The following is a 25,282-nucleotide window of genomic DNA, read 5'->3' on the forward strand; positions in this document are numbered from 1 at the left end:
TCTTTTTTTTTAGAGATTTCCTGGAACAGTGATGGTTGGGATTTTTTGTTTGTTTGTTTTTCTTTTTTTTTTTCTTTCTTTTTTTCTCCACATTTTCTCTCTGGAAATCCATGTTTTTTTGATAGTAGACTGATACTTAATCTGTTCCTTTGCCTTCACAGTTTGGAGGAAGCACATGTGCTGTTCCTGCAAGCTGTTAATATAGCCATAACTTCACTGATATGAATAGCCAATAAGATTATTCATGTCAATAAAAAAGGAATCTAGATGTACATGTGTTTTTCAGGATTACTGAACTATTTCTTCCTGGATGAACTAAAGGCATAAGTGGTGGAGGCAGGAGAAAAATAACTAGTGTTGGCTATGTTCTTGTGTTAGTTGCATGCACATGTTAAATTGGCAATTTTTTTTTTTTTTTTTTTTTTTTTTTCTTTTTTAACTATTTATGATAATATTTGCCAGGAGGTGGGGAACAGAATCCTCCACTTTCGTTCTTCTAAATTTATTTATGCACTACCACAGTCTCCATCGAAGAAGGACAGGCCCCTTATGTTTTTTAGCATGAGAGATACAGTGAATATCATGGCTACAAGCGAAGGAAAGAAGAATGACTCAACAATATGTAAATTGAAAGAAAAGCTGTTGCCTTTCCCCTCTGTTTGATCTTTAATCAAATAGCTGTCACATTTGAAGAAGTATTGAATGTGTGAGACATCTGGGACTTCCTTTCTTCTTAGATCACTTTTCTAGCCAGAGATCTCAGATGAAGAATGGAATGTGAATGGGATGGCTGCAAGTGACTGCACGTGGTTCGGGGCTCCCAGTGAACCTTGCTGCTGCCGCATTAACTAATTCATTTGCTGTGGAACCATTTTCCCCCTTATTTTCATTGGACAGATGGAAGAACTTCAGAAAAAAGATCTGTCTATAAACCCTCCTCACCTTGAAATAAAAGAAAAACAAATGTTAATAAGCGCAATAAAACAGAGGGATATATTCTGGCCAAATGAGTCCACTGGTTTATAGAAGGCGTTATGATCGGATAGAATTTGGCATGTTGCCTTCTAGTGCAATGTTTTATTTTACATACCTTTGTAGCTCATAAACCCAGCATGTTTGGTCACTATAATAATTTCTTGTTCCAGAATAAAACTATTAAGCTTTTTATGAAAAGCATGGAAATTGTCTAGCCTGTTCAATAGTGATTGTCTGGGGGACTAGTGTTTTTGAAGTGGATTAATTCTTTTGCTCTAAGAAATGAAACTTGGCCATCTAGCAACTGTTTCTTAATTCAACATATTTACGGTAAGAACAGATTTTTCAAATGCAGACTGTATTTTAATAGCACCCAGATACTCATTTTGTTTAACAAAAAACCTCCAGTTTTCTGTAATAATTTTTTCCTTGCCCCCAGAATTGTTTCTAGAACTGCAGTAAGTAGTGATTTTACATTATCCCTCTTGTATACAGTATCCCTCTTGTAGAGCTTTTTTCACATAGACTCTTCATAAATGCCCTCAGTTAATTCAAAGAATGTATATTTTATTATTTTCAAAGTAAGGACCACATTTAAAAGTCATCAAAATCAGTAAGTTTCACTGAAATTAATTGTATTCAGTTCATGCCCCAAACACTTAAATAATGTATGCTTTATGAATTGAGGTTCTCATTTGATTCTTTATATATATTAGCACTGGAGAATCATCTGAATTTTTACTCTCCTTATATCTGCATTTCAATAAGCAAAATCAAGTAAAATCTATTTAAGGTAAGTGCTACTTTACATCATACAGACAAAAATCTTACTGCTTCGTACTCCCACAAGACATAATTTGTTCTAAATTTGTTTATGGAAAATAATCTCAAGAGCACCAATTTGAGCAGCAAATAAGAATCCCAATAAGATTAAAGTAATTAATACTTCCTCTGCTTTGCAAATGTGAGATGGCAGGATGCAGCAATTAGGTTGTCACAGATGAGGATAGGCTGACCATCTGTGATAGGCAGGGTCGTTGCACTGTTGCAAGGAGGTTACTACTCCTGGAGAATGGAATTTGATTCAGACACAGGGAAATTTGAAATTTGTGACAGTTTGACTTCCTGCTGCTACTAATCTCTGTGGTTTACTCTGTGTTTCTAATTTTTGCATCCTAAATTAATAGAAGTTGAACAGAACAAAAACCAATCAGGAAACGCAAAGACAATTTGCACAGAAGTTGATACATAAAATTACCTTGTTTATTTTACAGCAGTGAATAAGCAACCTATAGCATTCTCTCCAGCTACCTGAAAGGAAGTTGTAGTGAGTTGGAGGTCAGTCTCTTCTGCTAATGAACAGGGAATAGGATGGGAGGGAATGGCCTCATGTTGTGCCAGGGGAGGTTCAGGTTGAGTATTAGGAAAAATTTATTCTCTGAAAGTGTGGTTGGGCACTGGAAAAGGCTGCTCCAGGAGATGGTGGAGTCACCAGCTCTGGGTGTGTTAGAGAAACTTTAATTTTCTCTTTTTTTCAAGATGCATTAAATGTGTGAGGGGAAGCATTATACTGGAATTTATAGAAATTTAGAATTTTTTTTTTGAGATTTACACAGACAAAAGTAGAACAAAACTTGTCTGATTTTTTTCCGTTTCTTCCTTAAAATTAAAGCGAGACAATATTTTGAATCTATATATCAGTTTTCTATCACACTAGTGAAAGATTTAGAAGTCATTGCAACTAAATTGTCTTAGCATTTCAGCAGAAATTCAAGGAGCAAAACCTGTATCAGCACCTGGACCAGCAGAAAGAGCCTTTCAGAGAACTGAAAGGCAGGAACGTGGGTAAACAGGCTGCAGTCCTTTTCCAGATGCCGTATTTGATTATATTTGAGTCCTTGTTTTATTTGAGATAAGAAGATTTGGTTCCTATATCAAGTTTACTGTTGATATAGATGGAAAGCAAAGGTGTGTCTGCAAGATGGAAAGTTGTGGGAGGCTTTTGGTCAGGGTCTATCCAGAGTAAACTACAATGAAAAGCTCAGGAGCTTCTTCCAGGTGACTGGTTTATGCCTGTTTTGCATGCTCAGGGTGTTGACTGATGGCTGTGGGCTCTTGTAGAAACAAACATTCCCCATATTGGCTAGAGGTGGAGGAGGAGAGGAGAAAGGGGGTGGTGGTTTTCACTTCCTTCAGTCCTATGGGCATCTCCACCTAGGGGTTCCTTCCTATTCCATGGGCTAAGATATGAACAATTTCCTTGAGTTCCCATTCCTTCTTCCTGGGGCATATTTCAGCTTTTGAGGCTTTTGGTCTTCTGAACTGGATATTTATTGCTGTACTCACTGTTGTTGCTGGAGGGTGTTTTGCCATGGCTGAGCACGAGAGTGCAGCATGCGTTGTGTAGAGCTTTCCGAACACGATGCCTGGGGTGCAGGTGACCTTCTTGTCTTGCATTCATTAAGTCTGAGGCAGACTTGCACAGTAATGATTGGTAGCATATGATATTAATCAAGCCATGTATTTTAAGAGCCGAGTGATACATACTGGTATCTTTATGCATATGTAATGTGGAGCTAGAAAGAGGCATTTGGCTGCAGAGAAATTTGGCTTAGATATTTAATGACAGATTTTTAATTTTTTTTTTTCCTTCTCGGTAAAGATGTGATAAGACATGTTGAAGCCTTCCTGTACCCTGTGGTACTGAAAGACTTTGTGGTCATGATTATCTTACGAGCTTTTACGTGGGGTCTGGACTTCTGAAATAATTTCAAAGTGAAATTAATTTCTAAAACACTTATTATTTAAGTGATATTTTTGTAAATGGCCATATTGCACAAGGCTGCTATTGAGACCTAACCAACAGTGAATTATGACACCATATGCATTAACTAAGTTCTGCTAAGTGGATTAGTAGTAATTACAGTGTAAAAACTTTAAAAAAAAATACTTAGGTATCTTTCTAAAACTTTCTTTCCTTGTTTCTTCCTTCTCACTAATCTAAAGCACACATTCAGTATGAAATACAATGTCTTTGTCTACTTGAAAACTGATTTTTCAGGATAAAACCTACTTCTATAAAATATATCATTTTTACTTCTATTTTTCAGTCCTCCAGAATCCAGCTTTGTAATTTATTTGTCTCACGATCCCTATCAATCTGTATTCTTGGATTCTTACTATTTTACATTATGCAAGCTGTAGGCAATGCAGAGTTCCTAACCCCAAACCCCAAGTTTTCCTATTTTTTTCATATGATTTTTACGAAGGCCAATTTCTCATTTAAAAAACGGTTTCCAGTGGTGAAATGTCACTAGTAGCTGAAATGTTGAAGCTGTACATGACGTACGTGTTATTAACAGATAAATTGAAGAGCTGTGCAGCTGCTTTAGCTTGAAACTGTATCTAGCAAAATGCAATACTTTCATCAGAGGTGTGTGTTTTGCCATGGAAGTTCAGGTGCAGGACCTATTTGGCAGTTGACAAAGTCCTTCATCTGTTTTCTTCTGTGTTTCTCCCCTTTCCAGATTAATTGTCACCCAGATGCAGCAGTCACCATGAAAATCAACATGGGCTAGTTTTCCCTCTGAGAATTTGTCTGGTTATTTGATTGCTTGAACCATTGCTTATGATGCTGTGATCAGCACTTCTGGTACTTCGACTGTCATAGATTTAAATTTGATAACAAAACACCTGGGTTACTTTGTCTCAGTCCATGAGGCCTTTTATGTACCTTTAGTGAGTGATCAAAGGAATGATATATGATATAAATAATGGCTTCCTATAAAAGTCCGTTGAAGACCTGTAGGCCCAGTGTTTTGTCTGTACTTCCTGCAGATCTCCCTAATGTTAATGTAATATATCCTCTGTTTTTAAAGATGTGTCGCTTCTCTTTAATGCTGTGGAAAATTTCTGGCGGTGATAGTAACCTACCGTGGGCATAAGTACCAAACACAAACTTTGAAAAAACAGCCAAACAAAAAAGGCAAGCAATTTACTTACATGAGGTGATTGATGAATGTCAGATGCAGCTTCTGAAAGCTTGGGGAAAGATGAGCACGCAAGCCTGGGTGCCTCACTTGTTCTGCAGATAACCAAGCTTCTGTCATTAAAATAGTTATCTTTGGGATTGCCCCAGTGATTAAGTCAGCATGGTTTGGCAGTTACTGATCTGTATTAAAAGTGAAGGGGAAAAAACATAATGGCGGGTGACTAGAAACAGTTAAAATCATAGACTTCAGATCGCCAGAGATGTCTGCATTGATCACATCCAGAGCAGACCTGTATGTGTTCAAGTAAGTACAGGGAAATCCTTTGCAGACAATGGCATGGCAAGTACATGCGGTAACAAGCTTCCTTCAGCACATACTTTTGTCTTTAGCAGGTCTTCAATGTTTGGTGACCATTTAATATTTTAGATCCAAAACTAACCATTTCTTCCTCCCCCCCCACACAAATAATGTAGAGTGTCTGTGTCCTCTCTTTCATTTTTTCTTTTCTTGGAACATTGCATGTCATACCGGGCAACCAGGGAAAATCAAGCTCTACAGCTTTTTGAATTAGCATAATTAGATCTGTGAGAGCTCAGATTTGGTGATGACACAAAGATGGCAGGAGTCACTAACACACCAGGAGGCTGTGTTACCACTCAGAGTGACCTGGACAGGTGGGAGAGTTGGGCAGAAGGGAACCTGATGAGGTTCAACAAGGGCAATTATAGAGTGGGGAGGAATGACTGTAGCATCATTGCAGGTTAATAGCTGACCTGCTGGACAGGAGCTCTGCAGAGAAAGACCTAATTGTCCTGGTGGACAACAAGTTGGCCATGAGGCAGCAGTGTGTCCTTGTGGCCATGAAGGCCAGTGGTATCCTGAGGTACATTAAAAAGAGAATGGCCAGCAGGTCAAGGGAAGTTCTCCCCCTCTGCTCTGCCCTTGTGAGGTTACATCTGGAGTACTGTGGCCAGTTCTGGGCTTCCTAGTTCAAGAAAGATAAGGAACTTTTAGAGAGCCGAGCGAAAGTCCACAAAGGTGATGAGAAACCTGGAGTATTTCTAAGAAAGGCTTAGAGACCTGAGACTATTCAGCCTGGAGAAGAGAGGACCGAAAGAGATCTTATCAACGCTTATAGATGCTAAGGGGCAGTGCTCAAGAGGATGGAGCCAGTCACAGGCTATTTTCAGCAGTGTCAGGTGACAGATCAAGGAGCAATGGGCACAAACTAGAAAATAGAAAGTTTCATCTGAAGATAAGAAAAAGTTTTCTATGAGGGTGACAGAGCACTGAAACACTGCCCAGAGAGGTTGTGGAGTCTCCAACTCTGAAGAGATACTCAAGACCTGTCTGGAGACTTTCCTGTGTGACCTGTTGTAAGAACCTGCTTTAGAAGGGGGTTGAGTTGGATTGTATCCAGAGGTTCCTTCCAACCCTATGATTCTGTTATTTTATGTGATTTTGTGAAATAATGCACAATCTTACATAAACTATCTTTATTACTTGGAAAAACATGTGCATTTAGCAAGTGAAAAAAATATTTGTTTAGATATGCATAGGCAAGTATGCATATGTGTAGATGGCAGTGACTGCTCTTAAAGTAACATTTGTTTGCAATCAGAGGAGAGCTTTGAGGTAAAGAGTAAAACAGAATTTTTTATTATTATTATTTTTTAATATAAAGTGCAAGGGTGTTTTTTCCTCCCTCAAAGCTGAGAGTTGCCAATAAATAAACATTTCAGAGAGAATTTTACACCATCTCATCTTTATGTCAAGCAGCATTTAATGGTTGAATGATCCTCTGCCCTGGGACTTGGCAGCTATCCTCCAGGGGCTGACTCTGGGGATTACAATGACAGTCTATCAGTGGATCTTTTCCAATATAAACTAGGCTAGGGCCATTTAAAATCAGTTGCTATCAACAAGTTAAATTATCTTTATTTATGTTAGAAGCTTTCCTATAAGTATTTTATAACAGTGTGGAATTTTAATATCCGGAGGGGTTGTTCCTGTTGTCACTGTTATTTGGCAATGTTGTAATTCATGCGATTAGGCTCAATTTACCTGATTTCTTTCAAAATTATGTGATTTGTAACATTCAAGACTAATCAACGTCTAACTTGCAGTGCTCACACAACTTTTTCTGATTCCTCTCTTTATAGGTGGAAATAACGCTTCAAGATATCAACGACAACCCACCAGTATTCCCCACAGATATGCTTGATCTGACTGTGGAAGAGAATATAGGAGATGGATCTAAGATAATGCAGCTGACAGCCATGGATGCTGATGAGGTAGGAGCATTGTTACATGTACAAAAAATGCTATTCTGGAGATGCACATTTTACTTGTTCCTTTATTCCCTGCATGAGGGTTTGAGGAGCCATTGTGCCACCCAGTTCTTTGTGCTGCATCTGCACCCTTTGCTAGGCATCTTGGTGTCTTCCATGCAGTCCTACATAGGCACACACAGTCATGACAAAGTCCCTGTTAACTGAAGGCTGCTCGCTGGACTGTGTGAGAGTTAATTTCTCATAACATGTCCCAATGAGCAGTTGCACTGATGACAAAGAACACCCCATTTGGTTCTAGATGATGTTGTTTTCGGCAGTTTCATCACATGTCAAGCTTCCTGACTTGGCTACAGTACTGGGCTGCCCAGCTTATTGCAGAGATGTATTGACATCCAGTTTAAGACCACAGCTTTAGATCTAAGTTAATCCCAGTTTTGAGATTTGCAGTATAATTCATATGAGGTAAGCCTTGTAGAATGAGAGAACTCTGATGCTTGCTCATGCTTTCACCAGATAACTTTATACTGTTATCCTGAAGGAAAGTCTTATTTTGTCAAAGAAAGGAAAGAAAATAATGCTAGAACATCTGCTCTGTGTACAGACCCTTTCACAGAGCCTTTTTGCTTGCATAGATGTGTTTCTGTGAGGATGCTACAACTAAAAAGCTGTTAAGGACCTAGCAAAAGTCTTCCGAGCAATTGGTGTTAAGCAGTTGGCCTGTTGGCTTAATGAGGGTTATTGGAGTCTCTTGTATGTGTCAAGCAAATACATCCAAATATAATTTAACGTATTCATTCTTTTTGGAAAGTAAATTATGAGAGAGTTAATCATATTGTTTCATTCAGTTGAACTATTTGCTTTCCACTAGGGAAAAGACTAGAAAGTCAGTATGAGCATGAAAAGAAGATTGTGTTGTCATTAAAATATAGGGTTGCACTTAACAACAACAAGCAATTCTTTCATTCAAATAATAAGGTAATTCAGCCCTCTCAGGAGAATTTTATTTCCAGTCATTTTTGTGTTACTTTGGCTAGTCCTTCTGTGATTGCTAATTGATGTGTTTAATCTTGCTACTACATAGGGATGCCAAGAAGACCAGTGGTATCCTGGGATGCATTAAAGGTAGTGTTGCCAACAGGTTGAGGGCAGTGATCCTTCCCCTCGCCTCTGCCCTGGCGAGGCCACAGCTGGAGTACTGTGTCCAGTTCTGGGCTCCCCAGTTTAAGAAAGACAGGGAACTACTAGAGACGGTGGGAATGGGCAGAAGCTGGAACACAGGAAATTCAATCTGTAGATGAGAAAATCTTCTTTACTGTAAGGGTGACAAAACACTGGAGCTGGCTACCTAGAAAGGCTGTAGAGTCACCTTCTCTGGAGATACTCAAAACCCACCTGGATGCTTTCCAGTGTGACCTACACCATGGAATCTGCTTTAGCAGGGGGTTGGACTAGATGACCTCTAGAGGTCTCTTCCAAAACCTACAATTCTGTGATTCTGTGACTGGTAAAAATGATTAAGAACTTTTTTTCTGATGAGCAGACAAAAATTGACTTTGGAAAAGTGCATATCCATTACAAAAATTGTAACTGTGAGCCTTATAATGTGTAGCTTAAGATTGGAAAGAAATAAAGGTTAAATAGCTGCTTTATGCTGAGATTTGGCAAACTGTTATCTAAGATGTTAGCAATATATTATACTCTCTTCTCTTCTGTGTCAACTCCTGCTGCGTTATGTGTTTCTGTCTTCTTTCTTCACATGTGCAACCCACATATGTAGCTCAGTAAAATGAGCATACTGCCTTTGCTATGTGCATAGTTGCTTTTAGAGCAAAAGGTTTAGTTTTGAGAGGATAACAGAACCTTAAAAACTTATGATTGAAGTGTATACAAGAATCCCTCATTGATAGTATTAAGGCATCACGTTTCAACCCCTTGTATGTTAGCATAAGCTCTTTTTAGAGATCTGAGAAAAGATGTGAAGACTGTATATGAGTGCTGAATGGCACCTAAGACTTTAGCAATTTAGCAACAACTTCTAGCATTTTGCAAGTTTTTTTTCAGACTGTTCTTGATGGGAAATTTCTATACAGTTTTTTAATATGTTATACCTTATAATTGTATATTTTCCTTTGTTTCTCACCTAATTCTCACATAATGTAAAGTTACTAATTTGACTAGGCCATCATCACAAGTAGTTCTGTTTTCACTGTGCTCTGTTGGTAGAAGGCTACCCAGCCAAAAAAATGATAGAAAATGTGATCACCTCTGAAATCTTAAATTCCCATCATCTGTTTTTATTAGACCACACAATTACAGGAGAACATATTACATATCTCAGGCATACACCTGAGCACACAGGGTCTGTGTATGCTGAAGCACTGCATGCAGCTGTTCCAGACCAGGTACTTGGTGAAGTGAGTTTTCTTTCAAAATGTCATTTTATCTGTTGGCTGAATCTGATTCTTTGAAGCAGCACTCCAGGGAATAGGTTTGGCATCAGGCACTGTCACAAGGCCAGGTAGTGAATGCTTTTCTCTCATGTCACAGGTGAGAGTGGGTATTTATCTTTGTTAACTTGCTTTTTTAGCTGTCTCATAGTAGCTGTAATTTCTTTCTCCCTGATCTCTTTGATCAGGGTGACCTGTGGTCCCCACACAAAAGACATGGGGGAAATGGCCAAGTGCTCACCAAAACACACGTTCCAGTGCCTGCACGTGTGTCTTGTGAAGGGAGGAAGTGATCCCAGATTCTGAGGTCTTGTTTTGCTTTGCCATGAAGACCAATGCTACGAAGAAAAAGGTATAGCGAAGTATTGGCATTCTGGGGAAATGTGCTGGACTGGCTGCATCCTCTGGCATAGCAGTGTGGTAGCATCTTCACATTGAGGTGAAGCCTCCTTAGGAGGTGACTGAAGGTGGAGCCTGAGTAGTGGCTGTTTTTGGGAAGCATTGGAACTGAGATCTGTAAAACTGAAGGATTTTTTCATTACTGATACAGGCAGGATAAGGTGGCTTTTCACAACATTTGTAATAGGACAGGGCTAAGGCAAGATGCATTGTATCAATTTTGGAGTAAAAAGGTTTTTTTTTTTTTTAACTTTCGTATAATCAATAGATATCAAGATGTTATAATCACAATATAATTGTATAATCAACAGACATCAAGATGTTATAATCACAATATAATCAAGAGAATTAGGCAAAGTAGACAACGATCACAAAAAGAGAATAAGTGAAAGAGCTTATCCTTCGGCTGAGCTCACCAGAAAGCACCAAGAGAGGTGATCTCCAGAAGAGATCCTTCCCCACTGGCAGCCAGCTCTTAAATAGGTCTAGGAGGGGTGCAGCCTGGCTCCACCCCTTCCTGCAGCACAGGTGAATTGCCTTCAGCTGTGCTCCTCTGGCTGACTCATGGCTCGCCTCAGGTGATCAATCAGAGGTTCAGGCCGTGACTCAGCAGTTCCCATACAACTTTTAATTTCAACATTTAAGGCATAAATAAGAAAACATATTTTCTACATAAAATTACTTTCCTGCCATTTTCTTTTTAGCCAAAATGTTCAAAATGCTTATGAATCCCTTGTTTTTTTCCAAGGTCAAGTGAGAAATTCCGTTCAATCCCCAAAGGAAAATTTTTTTGCTTCCAGGGACTGACAGTACAACCCAAGAGATCAGAACTGTGCTATTAGTGACAAATGACCTGTCACTACAGGGCTGGCTACTCATAGAGATGAATGCATCCTGACGCATGAAGGGCCCTTTAGGGGGCTGCTGCACAGCACCCGTGCAAACACTGCTCCTAGGAGTTTCCTCTGACCTGGAGGTGGTGAAGCTTTGTGGTCTTGACTGGATGCAATCTTTTTATGAACAGTGGAGCAAAAGAGTATCAGAGCAATCTTGTCACTTCACGTCTCATAAATAAGAACTGTGTATGTATGTATCTGTGTTGGGGGACTGAAAAAGAGGCTGAGAAGGAAGGCTGTTTATTAAAGGAAGCTGTTCTGAAAGAATTTGCCAAGTGCAGTTACTGGAACAGTTCTTGTCTTACTTAAAATTACGATGTGGTTTTCCTGGCAAATAACTTGATTTGACCACTTCTGTTTTTACTTAGGGAGCCAATGCCCTTGTCACATACACTATTATCAGTGGTGCGGATGATAGCTTCCATGTTGACCCCGAGTCAGGAGACCTGATAGCCACCAAGCGCCTGGACCGGGAGCGCCGCTCCAAGTACTCCCTGCTGGTTCGTGCTGACGATGGCCTGCAGTCCTCCGACATGAGGATAAACATCACTGTCAGTGATGTTAATGACCACATCCCCAAGTTCTCCAAGCCAGTGTATTCCTTTGACATTCCAGAAGATGCCACTCCAGGTAAATGTAAATAGGAAACAGCCCTAAAGTGACAGAAGTTTGCTTTTTGTCTATCTAGAGATACTTGAGAGGCAAAGGGCAGAAGACCTATCTGACTTGTCCAGTGAGCAGCTCTTAAACATGATGGAGAGGTAGAGGGAATTGTGTCATGCTGATACTCTGCTTGCTAACTTGTGCACTAGTAGAGTAACGTTTTTTTTTAGGAAAGTACAGAAATGTTTGCTGTTCCAAGAAAAAGCAGCCCAATATATAGGTGCAGAATAGGAATTATGCATATTCCAGTGGAAAATTTGGAGTGCTACTATTTAAAATAATAAAATAAACAAGAAAAGAAATAAGTGGAAAAACTTACAGGATGGAAACACTATACTCTTGTGGAAAAGATGCGGTGATGCTAGTCATCTTCAGTGAATATGACTCATAATACTTAATAAATTGAGGGTAGGATCACAAGACTGGTGACCATTGAACTGCCAGTAATTTATGCATTGGCTCTGACATATGCTCAGTTCCTAACCTTAACATCATATTATCTTAATCTCATCTTCAACTCCTGGCTCTGACAATGTTTTCTTTAAAAAATGTAACCGTTAGGTAGCTGATTCTGATTCCTAGAATTAATCGCTGATCTCTTGAATTGCTCTTTTCCTTTTTTTAAGACTGTTTTTTTGTGAGACTGTTTTAGTGTTTATAAGCTAGGTTTCATGCTAAAAACTATTTAGAACAAACTTTTCAAAAGCTATGTTGTCTGAAAATTTGTTTTTTTGTTAAAGGCAGTATACTACAGCTATAGAGTCATCTTGACCAATTATCAGAAATGTTAAAGTATTAGGTAATCAAATGTGTAGAAATTGTACAGGGATATTCAACTGGGTAAGAGCTGTAGCAATATTCTTCATCCTGATAAGCAGTTTTCGTCATCACATTGCTTGTAAACAATTAACTGTGCTAGAACAAATATAATTCATTTGGTTCCAGGAAAAAGAATTTAAATGATTAACTTTCTTGGAAATGACCTGATTTTAATTATAATTACTGTTCAATATACTAAATAGCGAGACTGAATTTCCAAACTTTAGTAAGATATGTCAGTCATGTGAATGCAGCTATGCAGAAATGAAAACAATAGCACAAATTCACAAGGAGCTGAATTTCAAGAAACACAGAAGAATAGACCCCTATAAGGTTTCTGGTTTTTTCACCACTGTTATCTGCTTATGCACTTTTTTCAAAAAGTAGAGCTAGGATCTTTGGTATGTCCTGACATTTCAGTTTCTGCATTTAAAGGAATTATATTGTAGTTTTCGGAACATGTATTTGTCTGTGGGGAGAAAAGCGTCCTTTGAGTAGCAGAAAGAAAAGACATAAAAATTGTTTTTGCCATGGTTGATATCTCATGTGGTCATTTTCCCATTGAAAGATAAAAATAAATATTGCTGACCATTTCTTGTCTGTATTTTTTAATAGCCCTTGAAAATCAACATAATATTGGATGTTGTTGCTGTCAGCTTTCAAAAACCTTTTGAAGAAGTTAAGCATACAGTGCTGAGGCTTGAATATTTTTACAAAGGATTCCTTTAACTCTGCAGAGGTGCTTGACAACGATCTCTCTCTTAACACATTGGTGATGTGCCTTTTGCTGGTGACTTACTTTACTCTCTTCTCATGCTGTGCAGGCTCATTAGTGGCAGCCATTCTAGCCACTGATGATGACTCCGGTATAAATGGAGAAATCACATACACTGTGAGTGAAGATGATGAAGAGGGCATGTTCTTCCTGAACCCCGTTACAGGAGTCTTCAACTTGACTCGTGCACTAGACTATGAAGCACAGCAATATTACATTCTGACCATCCGTGCGGAAGATGGAGGAGGCCAATTTACAACCATCAGAGTGTACTTCAATATACTGGACATAAACGACAATCCTCCAGTGTTCAGCATGACCTCATATAGTACGTCTTTGATGGAGAACTTGGCTCCAGGATCTGCTATTCTCAACTTCAGTGTTACTGATGCAGATGACGGTAGGCTTTTACTAATATTCTGATGATAAATGCATACTTCACATAAGCAACATATTAAAAGGCCTAGCAAAAAGGACTTAGGGACTTGTCAGGACATCATAATGTGATTACATTTACTGTATTCTATGTATGTGGAGGTTATTTTTCTTGTATTTCACATTAGGTTTAAGAGGGTGGCAATGAATTGCGAAGCTGTATGTTATCTAGAGCATGTTACGCTGTCAAGCACCAGGGGTGAAATCATGTCCAGCTTGCACATTTAAGTTAGACCTAAGTGTTCTTTTAAATTTATTTTTTCATTTTATAATGTATCCTAAGTAAGTTTCTGCAGTAAGAGGTTTCATCTACAATTATCACAGCATATATTCTGAAATGTATTGTAACTTTTAAGTGTATCATTAGGAGAACTGTGATCTGCAAGGTACCGATAGTGGAGAATTTAAAAAAAAAAAAAAGCAAAAAGAGGAGGAAATTTTCTCTTTAATATTGAGATTATTTATGACATCTAGAAGGTATTAATGTGTCAGAGTGCAAAAGATACAATCTTTATAGCTTGAACATTTTCCCATATAATTTTTGTCCAAATAAGAATAATTGCAGAATATGATCATGACATACATAAAAATTATTCCATAGCATGTTAGGTGTCCACAGACATTGGATGCTTACACAGACACAGGATGGCTTAATACAGAGTTATTCATAGCACATATGCTGAGTTTCCAGGTGAAGGATATTTTGTGACATGTTAGGCAAACTTGTCACCTCTTAACTCAAGAGGCTCAGGAAAGACCATAGAAACATCTTACACTGAAAGGTGCACTTCAAGCACAGAGCACCCACGTGCTTCAAGGAGTTTTAGATTGTTCACATACAACAACTGAGCTCATCGAGATGGTTCAGTGAAATAATTTTTTTTCCTCAGGAAATACTAGGTTGTCCAGATTACAGACGTTTTTGTGGGAACATCCAAGTGCTGATGGATTGTACTTTCTGTGGTAAAGATTTTGCAACATTTTTTAAGACCAAATTGAGAAAGTGATAGAGAAAAGAGGTTTCATAAGATAAGCCAGCAAGTCAGAAATTACGATTTCATTATATTGGCTGTTCTTGTATGGATATTTCTTTCTCTACTCTTGTTAAAGATTTTATATGTAAGCTAAGTGTAAATTGGAGGAGTAACTTATACTTGTATCCAGGGAAGTGATTTCTTCTTTAGACTTGCAGAGAAATATGTTTGTTTCTCATCTGTCTCCTCTCATAGATCATCTTTTCTATCCAAGTATTCTCACCTACATTACAATATACAGTGGGAAGAAACTGTAGAATGAAAAAAATATATATATGCAAACTAACAACTGAAACAGGAAGAAAAAAAAAACCTTAAAAAAATAAGCAGTATGATGCTTGGTTTCAAACATTCTTGAAAGTTAGTTCCACTTAGACGTTATGGATCTGCTTTCTTTCATACATTAATGTCTATCTGTGTACAATGAATGTGAACTGTCATGACACTGACATACAATTTTACATTTATCATCCAGTCAGGTAGGAAGGAAGCAAATGAGCTTTAGAAGAGCAGTTCAGTGAAAAGTCAGCCAGATATCTTGCTTCTTCTATTTTCTGGCACACTGACTTTTTTTAATAGGCTGAGTTTAAAATTAGTAGGGCAGAAATTTAATTCCAAGGTCATGCCAGGCTTAGTTACCCAGTAGGACTGCAACTTCAGCAAATCTCATCATCTGTTGGTATTTTTGTTTCAAGATCAAACCTTTTTATCCTGTGCTTTCTTGTATTTGGTTAGAGTACAAAAATAACTGTTTCTGTACTGCTCTGCATGTGATTAGCAGACAATGCACACAAATATAATTTCATTGATTGTTTGTGCTACATGATTTCAAAGGTCAGAAGAGCTCTTAAAAGACATTGTTTTCTAGTGATGTATTCCTGTTTTAGGATAAACATTGGTAAGAGACAAAACTGACTGTGATAGTGAAACAGCTCCACTGTCATTTTTTTGTTTGACACACCTTGGGGAAACAACAGCTGTTTGTGTCTGCTTGAACCGTACAGATACATGGTAAATATCAGTTAAAACTACAGGGGAAATAATGAAAAGTTAGAAGGTGAGAACAGGTAGTAAATTTAATAGGAACAAGCGCCACTATAGCAAACAATGGATTAAAAAAGTATTAAAATTTAGTAAAAAATGATTTTCATCTAAATGTTCTAATTTCTACCTATTTCTGAAGTCAGTTGCCAAGATACTGAATTGTCAGGAAGTACTTTACTGAAATCAGAAGTCTTCCATTCATATAATTAATCATTTTGAAGTACAGCTGAACAGGAAATAGAGTAGTATTATATTTTTACATTGCTTTAGTTGATCAAAGTAATGTAGAAACACTAATATCTGGCATATAAATGTATTCATTTCTTTAATTGTGTAAAAATATTTTGTCTTTTATGTTTGGTTCTATTTACTTTGTAATTATGTCCATACACAGAGGAGGAGAGAGAGAAAGGTGCCAATTAGAGTAGCCCTTGGGGAAAGGCAAGTAGAACTAGAGTTCCTGAGTCTGAGCATAATAAAGAGCAGCAATTAAAAAATCAAATACAATAATAATATTGTAATCATAGCAATTTAGTTGGAGGGAAAAAAGCTGCTGAGTAAAAATGACAAAATGTACAGCAAAGTAATAATCTGCTTAAGCAGGCAGCTTGGTTTCTTTGCATGTAAAAGTGAATTTGAGGGGTAAATGAGTAGTGAAAAGTCTGTTAATCTGCTAATCCTAAATCATAGTCTTCATGACCCAAAACTAGAAAACAAATCAATATGAATTAAAATATTAATGAGATAAATACTTAGTGTATCTGCGTAAAGAAGTCCATATATATATATATATATATATATATATATATATATATATATACACACATTTATATGTGTATAAATGAAAGAAGACTTATTTCTATTTCCACTGGGTGTTCCAACAATTAGCTGTTTAGAGTGAGCTCTGACACTGAAGTGGCAATACACATTGTTTGCTATGTGGCATATTTAGAGTCATTTTGTAGCTTGTCAAGACTCAGAATGCATTTCCCATGCCACAAGTATAAATCACTCCCTTGACCATAATTGCTAGTTATGTTTCAGTCATAAGATGAAGGCTATTCATCTGGTGTTTTTGAACACTTCCTTGTATGGTAAGCATACCTCTCCACAGTATTCACTCTTGGCCTGCTCCATCTAGGCATGGGACTTTCTGGGCTTTTTTTGTTTTTTTGTTTTTTTTTTAATTGGTTGGAAGAAATCATGAAATAATTATGTCAATGATAATGTTGTTGACTAGAAATGGGGAGAATGGAGCAAAAAGCTGTCCTGTTAGCAGCAGAACTATTGATACTTTCTTCAAAACTATTGCATATGCGACAAGTCGTGCATGTTCTCACTGTAGTTCTTGCTGAAAGAAGTACAGGGATGAGATCTGCTGGCCTTTCCCTCAGTGGCCTCTCTAATTAACAACATCCTTCCCTGTCCCTCTTCAGCTCCTGTCAGAATTTAATTATTTCCCATGGCTTATGTTCCACTGTGAAACTCTGCTGAAATTAACTGTTGGATTCAAAAATTATGATGAGGAAACTGAATGTTCATATCATAGGCATGTTCATATGCTCCTCATTTCCATAGGAAATGAGGCTAGAAGCATCTGTATATCTAGGTCAGTGGGATTAAGGCACACTCTCTTACCTACCTGTTTTCATTTCCCCCAGGCTCCAACTCACAGCTGTCATTCAGCATCGCCTCCGGGGACAGCGTTGGGCACTTTGGTATCGACAACAGCGGGGTGCTGAGCATCCAACAACCTTTGGATCGGGAAAGGCAGTCTTTCTATAGCCTTGTTGTTCAAGTCCACGACATGGCCCCTCTCCCTGCCTCCAGGTACACAAGCACAGCTCAAGTCTCCATTATTCTGCTGGATGTGAACGACAGCCCTCCTAGCTTTATCTCTCCAAAGCTGACCTACATCCCAGAAAATACACCGATAGACACAGTCGTGTTCAAGGCACAGGCGACTGACCCTGACAGCGGTCCAAACAGCTACATCGAGTACAGTCTGCTTAGGCCTCTGGGCAATAAATTCAGCATTGGCACTATTGATGGTGAGGTCAGGCTGATCGGGGAGCTTGACAGAGAAGCTGTGTCCAACTACACATTGACTGTGGTGGCTACGGACAAGGGCCAGCCATCGCTTTCTTCATCTACAGATGTGGTAGTCATAGTCCTCGACATTAATGATAACAATCCCATTTTTGCACAAAAGCTTTATAGAGTAGAGTTGGAGGAAAATACTTTGACAGGGACCGATTTAATCCAGGTGCTTGCTACTGATGGAGATGAGGGTACAAATGGGCAGGTTCGCTATTCCATTGTGAGTGGAGATACTGGCAATGAGTTTCGCATCGATTCTGTGACGGGGGTGATAACGGTTGCTAAGCCTTTGGACAGAGAGAGGAAACCCTCCTATATGCTGAGTGTTCAGTCCTCCGATCGTGGAAGCAGCCCAAGGACTGACACCACAACAGTCAATATTGTTCTGAAAGATGTTAATGATTACATTCCCACATTTGAACTTTCTCCCTACAATGTGAATGTTCCTGAGAATTTAGAGACACTTCCAAAAGTCATTCTTCAGGTGAGTACACTCAATAAATTGACGTGCATTTGCTACAATTGCATACAATTGCTACAATGCCTTCGAATATTTTATTAGTATACCTTGATCATTGGAAAAAAAAAAAACAAAAAAAACAAAAAACCAAGATTGAAAAGTTGCCTTTTGGCTGTAATCTAACAAGCAATAGTTGCTGTTTTTGTTTTCCTTTTTGTATTTTTTTTTCTGCTTTTTGCCAAAATTTTGTATTGGGCTTTGAAGTTGGTTTTGTGTCATCCTCCCTCTACGTCCCCCCCATCTATCTTTTCACACACTCTAGGACTTCAAGAGTTTGCCCTATTCTCTCAGCTCATTCTCAAAATCCAAGCAACAAATCTGTCCATCTGATCCTTGCCCATGTAGGATGAAGCTCTATTCCAAGCACTGAAAGAGCAATAAATGGATTGAGATGGCAGGATATGCAGTGTGTTCTTTGATACTGAGCTCAATCTGTACCAAGTCATCTGTGATTTTCACTGCATCCCAATGCCATCTTTATGTATTTAAACATAAGAAAGATAAGTAATTAATTATTTTAAAATTTTCAAGCAGTGCTTTTAAGTCCACCATCACCGTTTTAAGTCATTTTACCATTACAGCTAGTTTATAATAGTTCTTAAGGTACTGGGATTAGTTCAATCCATGAATTAGGATTAATGTCATAGAGAATATTTTCTCTACCTCAATAAAATTGTGTAGACCCCGCACTTATTGGTTACTGAATTTTTTTTTCATGCCTTTATGTTGCTTTTGTAGGTTGTAGCAAGAGATGATGATCAAGGCCTAAACAGCAAGCTTACCTATGTCCTGGTGAGTGGCAATGAAGAAGGAGCCTTTATTCTCTCAGCCAGTGGGGAGCTGCGCTTGGTGCAAAGCCTGGACCGAGAAAAGAAGGAGCAGTATGTTTTATTGATCACAGCTGCTGACTCAGGTAAAGCAAATGTGCAGTCTCTTCTGGTTAAGTCTTGCATTACTTGACAGCATTACATTCCTGATGCAAAAAAAAAAAAGTACTTTCTTCACAACCTGAAATTGTAGTGCATGGAGATTTGTACCCAGGTTTCAGTTTAGCTCTCCAGGGTGAAATCTGGGTTGACATGATGTCAAAGGGAATTCATTTTCCTGAAATCAAGATTTTTATCCTTATGCATTAGTAGGTCTCACTACAGATTTTAGATGGGTTGGTTTATTTCCACCATAGTAGTGAGTGATCCTACTGAGGTCATGAGAGCCTCATCAATAGCAATAAAAAACAGTTTAATGTTGTCATCAGAAATGTGCAGACATTTCAAACCAAAGGCCAGGAAAGAGCTATGGATTACACAGTTAATCTTACTGAAATGTTACCCCTCAAGAGTCATGACAATTTAGATTTCAGCATTTGAATTTTCTGCTTTTCTTACCATCCAGTTTTAGGTTGCTTCAAAATCCCAAATGTATTTTACGTTCCCTCAGTTTAAAACACAGACATGAATTCTTATTATGAAGATTAATGACTTTTTGACTACAGGTGTCTGAGTATAAAATGTTGGTTGCAGATTTGGATATGAGTATTGGTAACAAAGACATTATGCATCTTATCCTGGACATATCTCCAGTCCTCCAGAATCTGTTGGTTTGTAATTTACTGCAGGACTTGTTCTTAATTTGTAATAATAAAAATAGAAGCAAACCGAACTTGTTGACAAGTTGGTACAGTTTTGTTTTCTACTGTATTGTGCACAGTGTCTTATGTCAGTGACAATGTCTGTGACTTATATTTTCCTATTGCAGCAGTGCTCAGGTATTTCACAGTCTGAGCACAGCTGAAACTGTGAAATATGATTTTAGGACTTGGCAAATCATTTGTCTTGTACTTTGGCTGCAGATACTGTGCCACATTGTATTTTTTTACACTGGCTTTCCATTACTGTATAGCTGCAAAGTGCACACTTGTGAGTTGGACATGCTTGGGCTTGAACAAGCTTATGTTACTTCTGAATCTGGATACATCAGAGAGAGCAAATCGATGGCGCCTGTTTACTGCCCCAGTCTGAGTTGCAAGTCTAGAAATTGAGTAGAATTCTGTAGAATTTAGCCCTACATATGAAATATGTGGAGTCTGAATTCATAGGGCATGTGTCAAGTGGCAAACAATGATTATCCTTCTAAAAAAAACAAGCAAGAAATCAGTTCTACTCTCTGCTCAGCACCACATATAAGCCAAAAGTTTGACAATAGCATAATCTTTTCCTAAACTGAGTCCGAAGAAATGTGAAATCCAGAATTTTTATCCAATGAAATGAAAATATTTATCTGTATTTGAAGACTTCTTAGTTTCAGCAAGTTCAGGGGAGGATTTAATATACGAATTATGCATGGGACCTTTGTCTTCAGTGGCTGACAGCAATAGCAGCATGTATCATTAGTTCCTATCTTAAGCACGTATATATTATGCTGATTGAGCATTATTTGAAGCTGTTTGTTTTTTTGTTTTGTTTTGTTTTGTTTTTTGTTTTTTGTTTAATGATTTTCCATGGTCTCAGCATCTCAGGATGTTGCTTCCTCTTACCAGCACAGAAAGATGCTAGCAAAAATGTTCAGAAACAGATGCTAAATAGGGACATTAAGTTAAAGGTAACTGTTCAGTGCATTTAAGTTTCCAACCGGGCAGTCAGTATGATTTGTTACTGCTTTTAGCCAATTAATGTTAGATGTTATCTTTTGATTGGACTGGAAACCTTCTCTAAATTCATGCCATCTAAGAAAATGTTTGAAAGTATGTTAGCAGTGATTTATCTAAATAAAACATCATGGGAAAATTTGCTCCTGCAGAAGCTGATGCCAAAATTTCCCTTGATTTCTGGGAATTAGTAAGTGGACTGTAGTCATAACAGGTACTCAGAGAAGAAATTTTAGGGGACCCTTGTTATGTTTAAATTACTCATAATGAGTTCATCAGTCTAGGTAGTAGAGAGTACAGATATTACAGATAGATAATTTGTTTGAGGCCTCTTCAAAGAGTAATGTTTGCCACAGTAATATGGAAAAAGGACCAAGCTACAGACTCTGAGTTTTCTGTTGAGCTTTGTCTTAAGTTTTGTATTACTGTGTATTACATTATCGTATGTGGAATGCACAACAATTACTGTAGACATCTGGCAGCTGAAATAGAAAAAAAAAAAAAAAAAGATGGGGGAAAAAGTCTTTCTTAAAAGAGTTGTAGCTTATCAGAAGAAGAATGTATTACTTTAAAATATACAAACGCTACTGGTAGGGTTATGTGATGGATATCCAGGCAGTAACATGCTGACCTTTGCTAGTTGATGTTTGATTCATTAAATAAGGTATTTCTGGTTGTACTACTAGAAAGATGGCAATGATGTATCTGAAATGGGTAAATAATGCATTCAAATATTCTGATCTAGAGCAGCTGATAAATGTTTATAAAATAAATTCTCACTGGCTTGTCACAGAATCACAGAATCACAGAATCACCCGGGTTGGAAGGGACCTCAAGGATCATGTAGTTCCAACCCGCCTGCCTAGCAGGGCCACCAAACATACACATTTAGATCAGGTTGCCCAGGACCCCGTCCAACCTGGCCTTGAACACGTCCAACTATGTCTTTCTAGTATCTTAGCTTGTATTTGTCTGATAATGCTTCTATTCTTACAAAGAAGAATCTTGCATAGAGTCAATTCAACCCACAACAAATAAAGAACAGGTAGTGCTGCAGTGTAAGAAATCAGTGGCTGCCAAAATGTTGAAGAGAGCAGACGTGTCTAAAATCATTTACATCCATATTATCTCTGAAAATAAATCAAGAAAGAGGTTTGCACTTTGAGTACAGCTTTTATTAGCTGTAATAAACTGTCTTTTGGTTCCCCTTTGGAAGCCAAACAAGTCTTGCTATATATGCTACATCTGATATAGCTTCTTTTCCAGACAAATATCATGGTAGGTGTCCAGAAGCAATTAGCTCTGATGAGGTCTGGGTAGTACATCAAGGGCAAAATTCTCTCTTTCCAACCTATTTCCTATTTTTCATAGAACCTACATCTCAATTTTTTTATGCTCCACTGACTAATTTAAAACATTAGAGAATGATACTCTACTCCTATAGAAATCTGTGCCAACTCTTCCCTTTGTTTCAAAGAAGCAGACACAATACATGCTCAGAGGCACGTTTTGATTTAAGAACTGATGAATTTTCAACTTGTTTTTGAATGTCTTCCTGATCTCCCTATACATAATCAAGAATTTCTTAGTTATGTTTGTTATCAGTTCATCTATTTGTGGCTGTGGCACTTAGAGTGTTTTTGTAGTTGTCTACGGAGAAATTGATGGAAGAATTAATTATTTTTGTCCGGAAGTGCCAGCACAATGCATTGAAAACAGTCTGTGTCCTCAGAAAGTGTAGCCCCTTTGCTCATGACCATCACTTCATCCCCCGAACCTTGTGGGTTTTAATAACACATATTGGCAGCACAACCCCGAGTCTATTTGTAGCAGATGAAGGATTACAACATGGCAAAATGTCAGCCCACATATCCAAAGCATAGCGCCAGCTGGGCTGCATGGGATCAGGTGCCCACACTGGCTGAGGAGTCTGTGCTTCATCACACTGTGCAGGCATGCTCTCCTTAGAGCGCAGATTTCAGTCCTGGGCACATACGAAAAGTTGTTAGGTTGCTGAATATTAAGAGTTGAGCCAAGCTGCTTGTAAGCATGTGCTGCAGGTGAGAAAGGGATCACTGGCAGGATCATGTGCACCAGAGATGGCAATTGGGCAGTTTTCAGAAAAATGCTTTCCCAAGCAAAAGTCAGAGTCATGACGTAAGTGTCAACCTGGCTCTGACCCAGCTATTCTTTGACGCTGCTTGCTATCTTCTACACACTCCTCAAGATATATCTTGAATCAACGGAGTGCAGTATCAAAATCTGATGAAATATTTTCTGGTGCTTGGCTCAGTAGCAGATGACAGTGATTGTGATTCAGTGATTTGTGGCCATGCAGTCTGGTTCATGCTCAGTTTCTCTGAGACAGTATCCACAAAGATTCATGATTTCAGCCTCTTTCCTCACTTTTTGCATTTCCTCCTTACTTGTCTCAGATAGTTGACTATTGGTCTAAGCAGTAGGATATTACAAAGAGGCACAAAGCATCCCTCATTAGAAGCATTCAACATCTTCCAGAGCTGTACACCTGTGGCTTTGTTTAAGAAACAAAGCATAATTCAGCCCCAAAGTTCACCCATCCTAGTTTAGAGCTCCTCGTGCAGCAAAAGCTGTAGACCAGAGTGTGTGAAATATAAATATGACAGGCAAAATGATGGTCTGTGGAATAACATGATAGTGTTTAGATTACAGATGCTCCTCCAAAATATCTGCTAACATAAACACTGAGAAACCTACGTGAAACTATTTGAATGAGTCTTTACGGGTCTGTTTCTAACACATAAATCATCTGTTTTGCTTTTCTATAATCTTCTTCATGGCAAAATGGTTGGGAAAAGGGACTTTCTCAATGATTTTTTTCCCCCCATCTGTTGGGGACCCAGCAATGAGTAAACATTCAGTCCTGGCAGCCTGACAAGAAGTGGTGCAGCCTCTTTTATCATCCATAGCTTTAACTCGTTGAGCCATTTTCTGGAGAAAATATTAGCATTCCAACAGTCCTCCTCCTTTTATTTATTGGTCACAGGGAGGTAGAGTAGCACATCTGGAAACCTGCTAGCTGCTCAGGACTACTGTTTAAATAAACTGCAACCACCATATCTTGCTTTGATTGGACAGAGCAGCATGTTGCCACAATAAAGCCACAATCAAAATGTGATGTTTCTAATTAGAATCTGTGTTGCTGTGGGTTTTTTAATTATTTTCTTAGAATAACCTATTTACTAATATAGATAAATCTGAAAGGCATGAACCAGTGGAGTGATTAATGTATTTAGTTAGCTGATTGTCGTATACCTTCCTGGCCTGTGTCAAAAAGCTACCATATGTTTTTTCTTTACAAAATGTTGGCCCTTAACTTATGCATTCTTTCCTCAAGAATGCAGGAGGGCAACCAAACATAGGGGTTATATCCTTCTCAGGAATTCTCATTTGACATATGCTTTTGGTTCACTTCAATCTTAAAATCAAATTAAATCTGACAATATAGTTGTATTGTTCTTCTAACCTTTTCTTTTGACATGTTTTAAGATATTTCCTGGTCTGTAGTGACAAGTAAAGGATGACTGTATTTTCATATTGGAAAAACTGCAGGCTCTATTTTCTGGTGATGGAAAGAAAGAGTCTTGAGGGTTAACATTATGTGAGATTTATACGACTGGGCTTAGAGATATTTATACTCATCCTGTTTTCTTAGCATACACTGTTTCTACTTAACAGGCAGTTTGCAGTGTGAAAACATATTGCTTTAAAAGAATGAGCTGTGTTTTTGAAGCAAATGCAGCTATTATTAAATCTTGTTACTGTCAAAACAAACAAACAGGTCACAAATTCCCTTTAGAAATGGCCTGTTTTTCATGCTTTCTGTATTATGTCTAAATATGCACATTACTTGAGCCATGGGTGAGCTAAATGAAGCTGACGTGCTTACCTTGGTGCTGAGCAGTTTACATAATGAATGCTCTCTTGTAGGATCTGTTTTATGCCACAGCTCTGTCGGAATGAATGTTTGTTTTTATCCCAGCCCCATTTATTTCCGTGCTGCTAGGGAAGCACTTCCTCATGCCAAAGCTATCTATTTGAGTCTAGTTTTGCTATTTTACTAGTTGTTTTATTTTTACTATTTCACCACTGTTACAAAATCTATTGTTTCAGTAGTTCTGCATGATTTTTTTAAACTTATTTCTAAATCAGACAAGAGAACTGGCAACTGACTTATCACAGCATTTGTTTTGTGTTACCATTGTT

The 25,282-nt window shown here is 38.1% G+C and overlaps 1 protein-coding gene across 1 annotated transcript in view; it reads left to right on the plus strand.

The window, feature by feature from the left end:
* The window catches only part of FAT4 (FAT atypical cadherin 4), a 133,667-nt gene that overhangs the window by 61,517 nt on the left and 46,868 nt on the right, over positions 1–25,282 (plus strand). Inside the window, exons 2-6 of the mRNA XM_042812196.1 lie at positions 7,130–7,261; positions 11,372–11,633; positions 13,310–13,660; positions 17,435–18,357; positions 19,132–19,306. Of these exons, the coding sequence (XP_042668130.1) occupies positions 7,130–7,261; positions 11,372–11,633; positions 13,310–13,660; positions 17,435–18,357; positions 19,132–19,306 (1,843 nt within the window). The remainder of the gene's footprint in view (positions 1–7,129; positions 7,262–11,371; positions 11,634–13,309; positions 13,661–17,434; positions 18,358–19,131; positions 19,307–25,282) is intronic.

This window comes from Centrocercus urophasianus, unplaced genomic scaffold (genome assembly GCF_019232065.1).
Source record: "Centrocercus urophasianus isolate 14NV4802_14NV808 unplaced genomic scaffold, USGS_Curo_1.0 seq_13, whole genome shotgun sequence".
Lineage (NCBI taxonomy): Eukaryota > Metazoa > Chordata > Aves > Galliformes > Phasianidae > Centrocercus > Centrocercus urophasianus.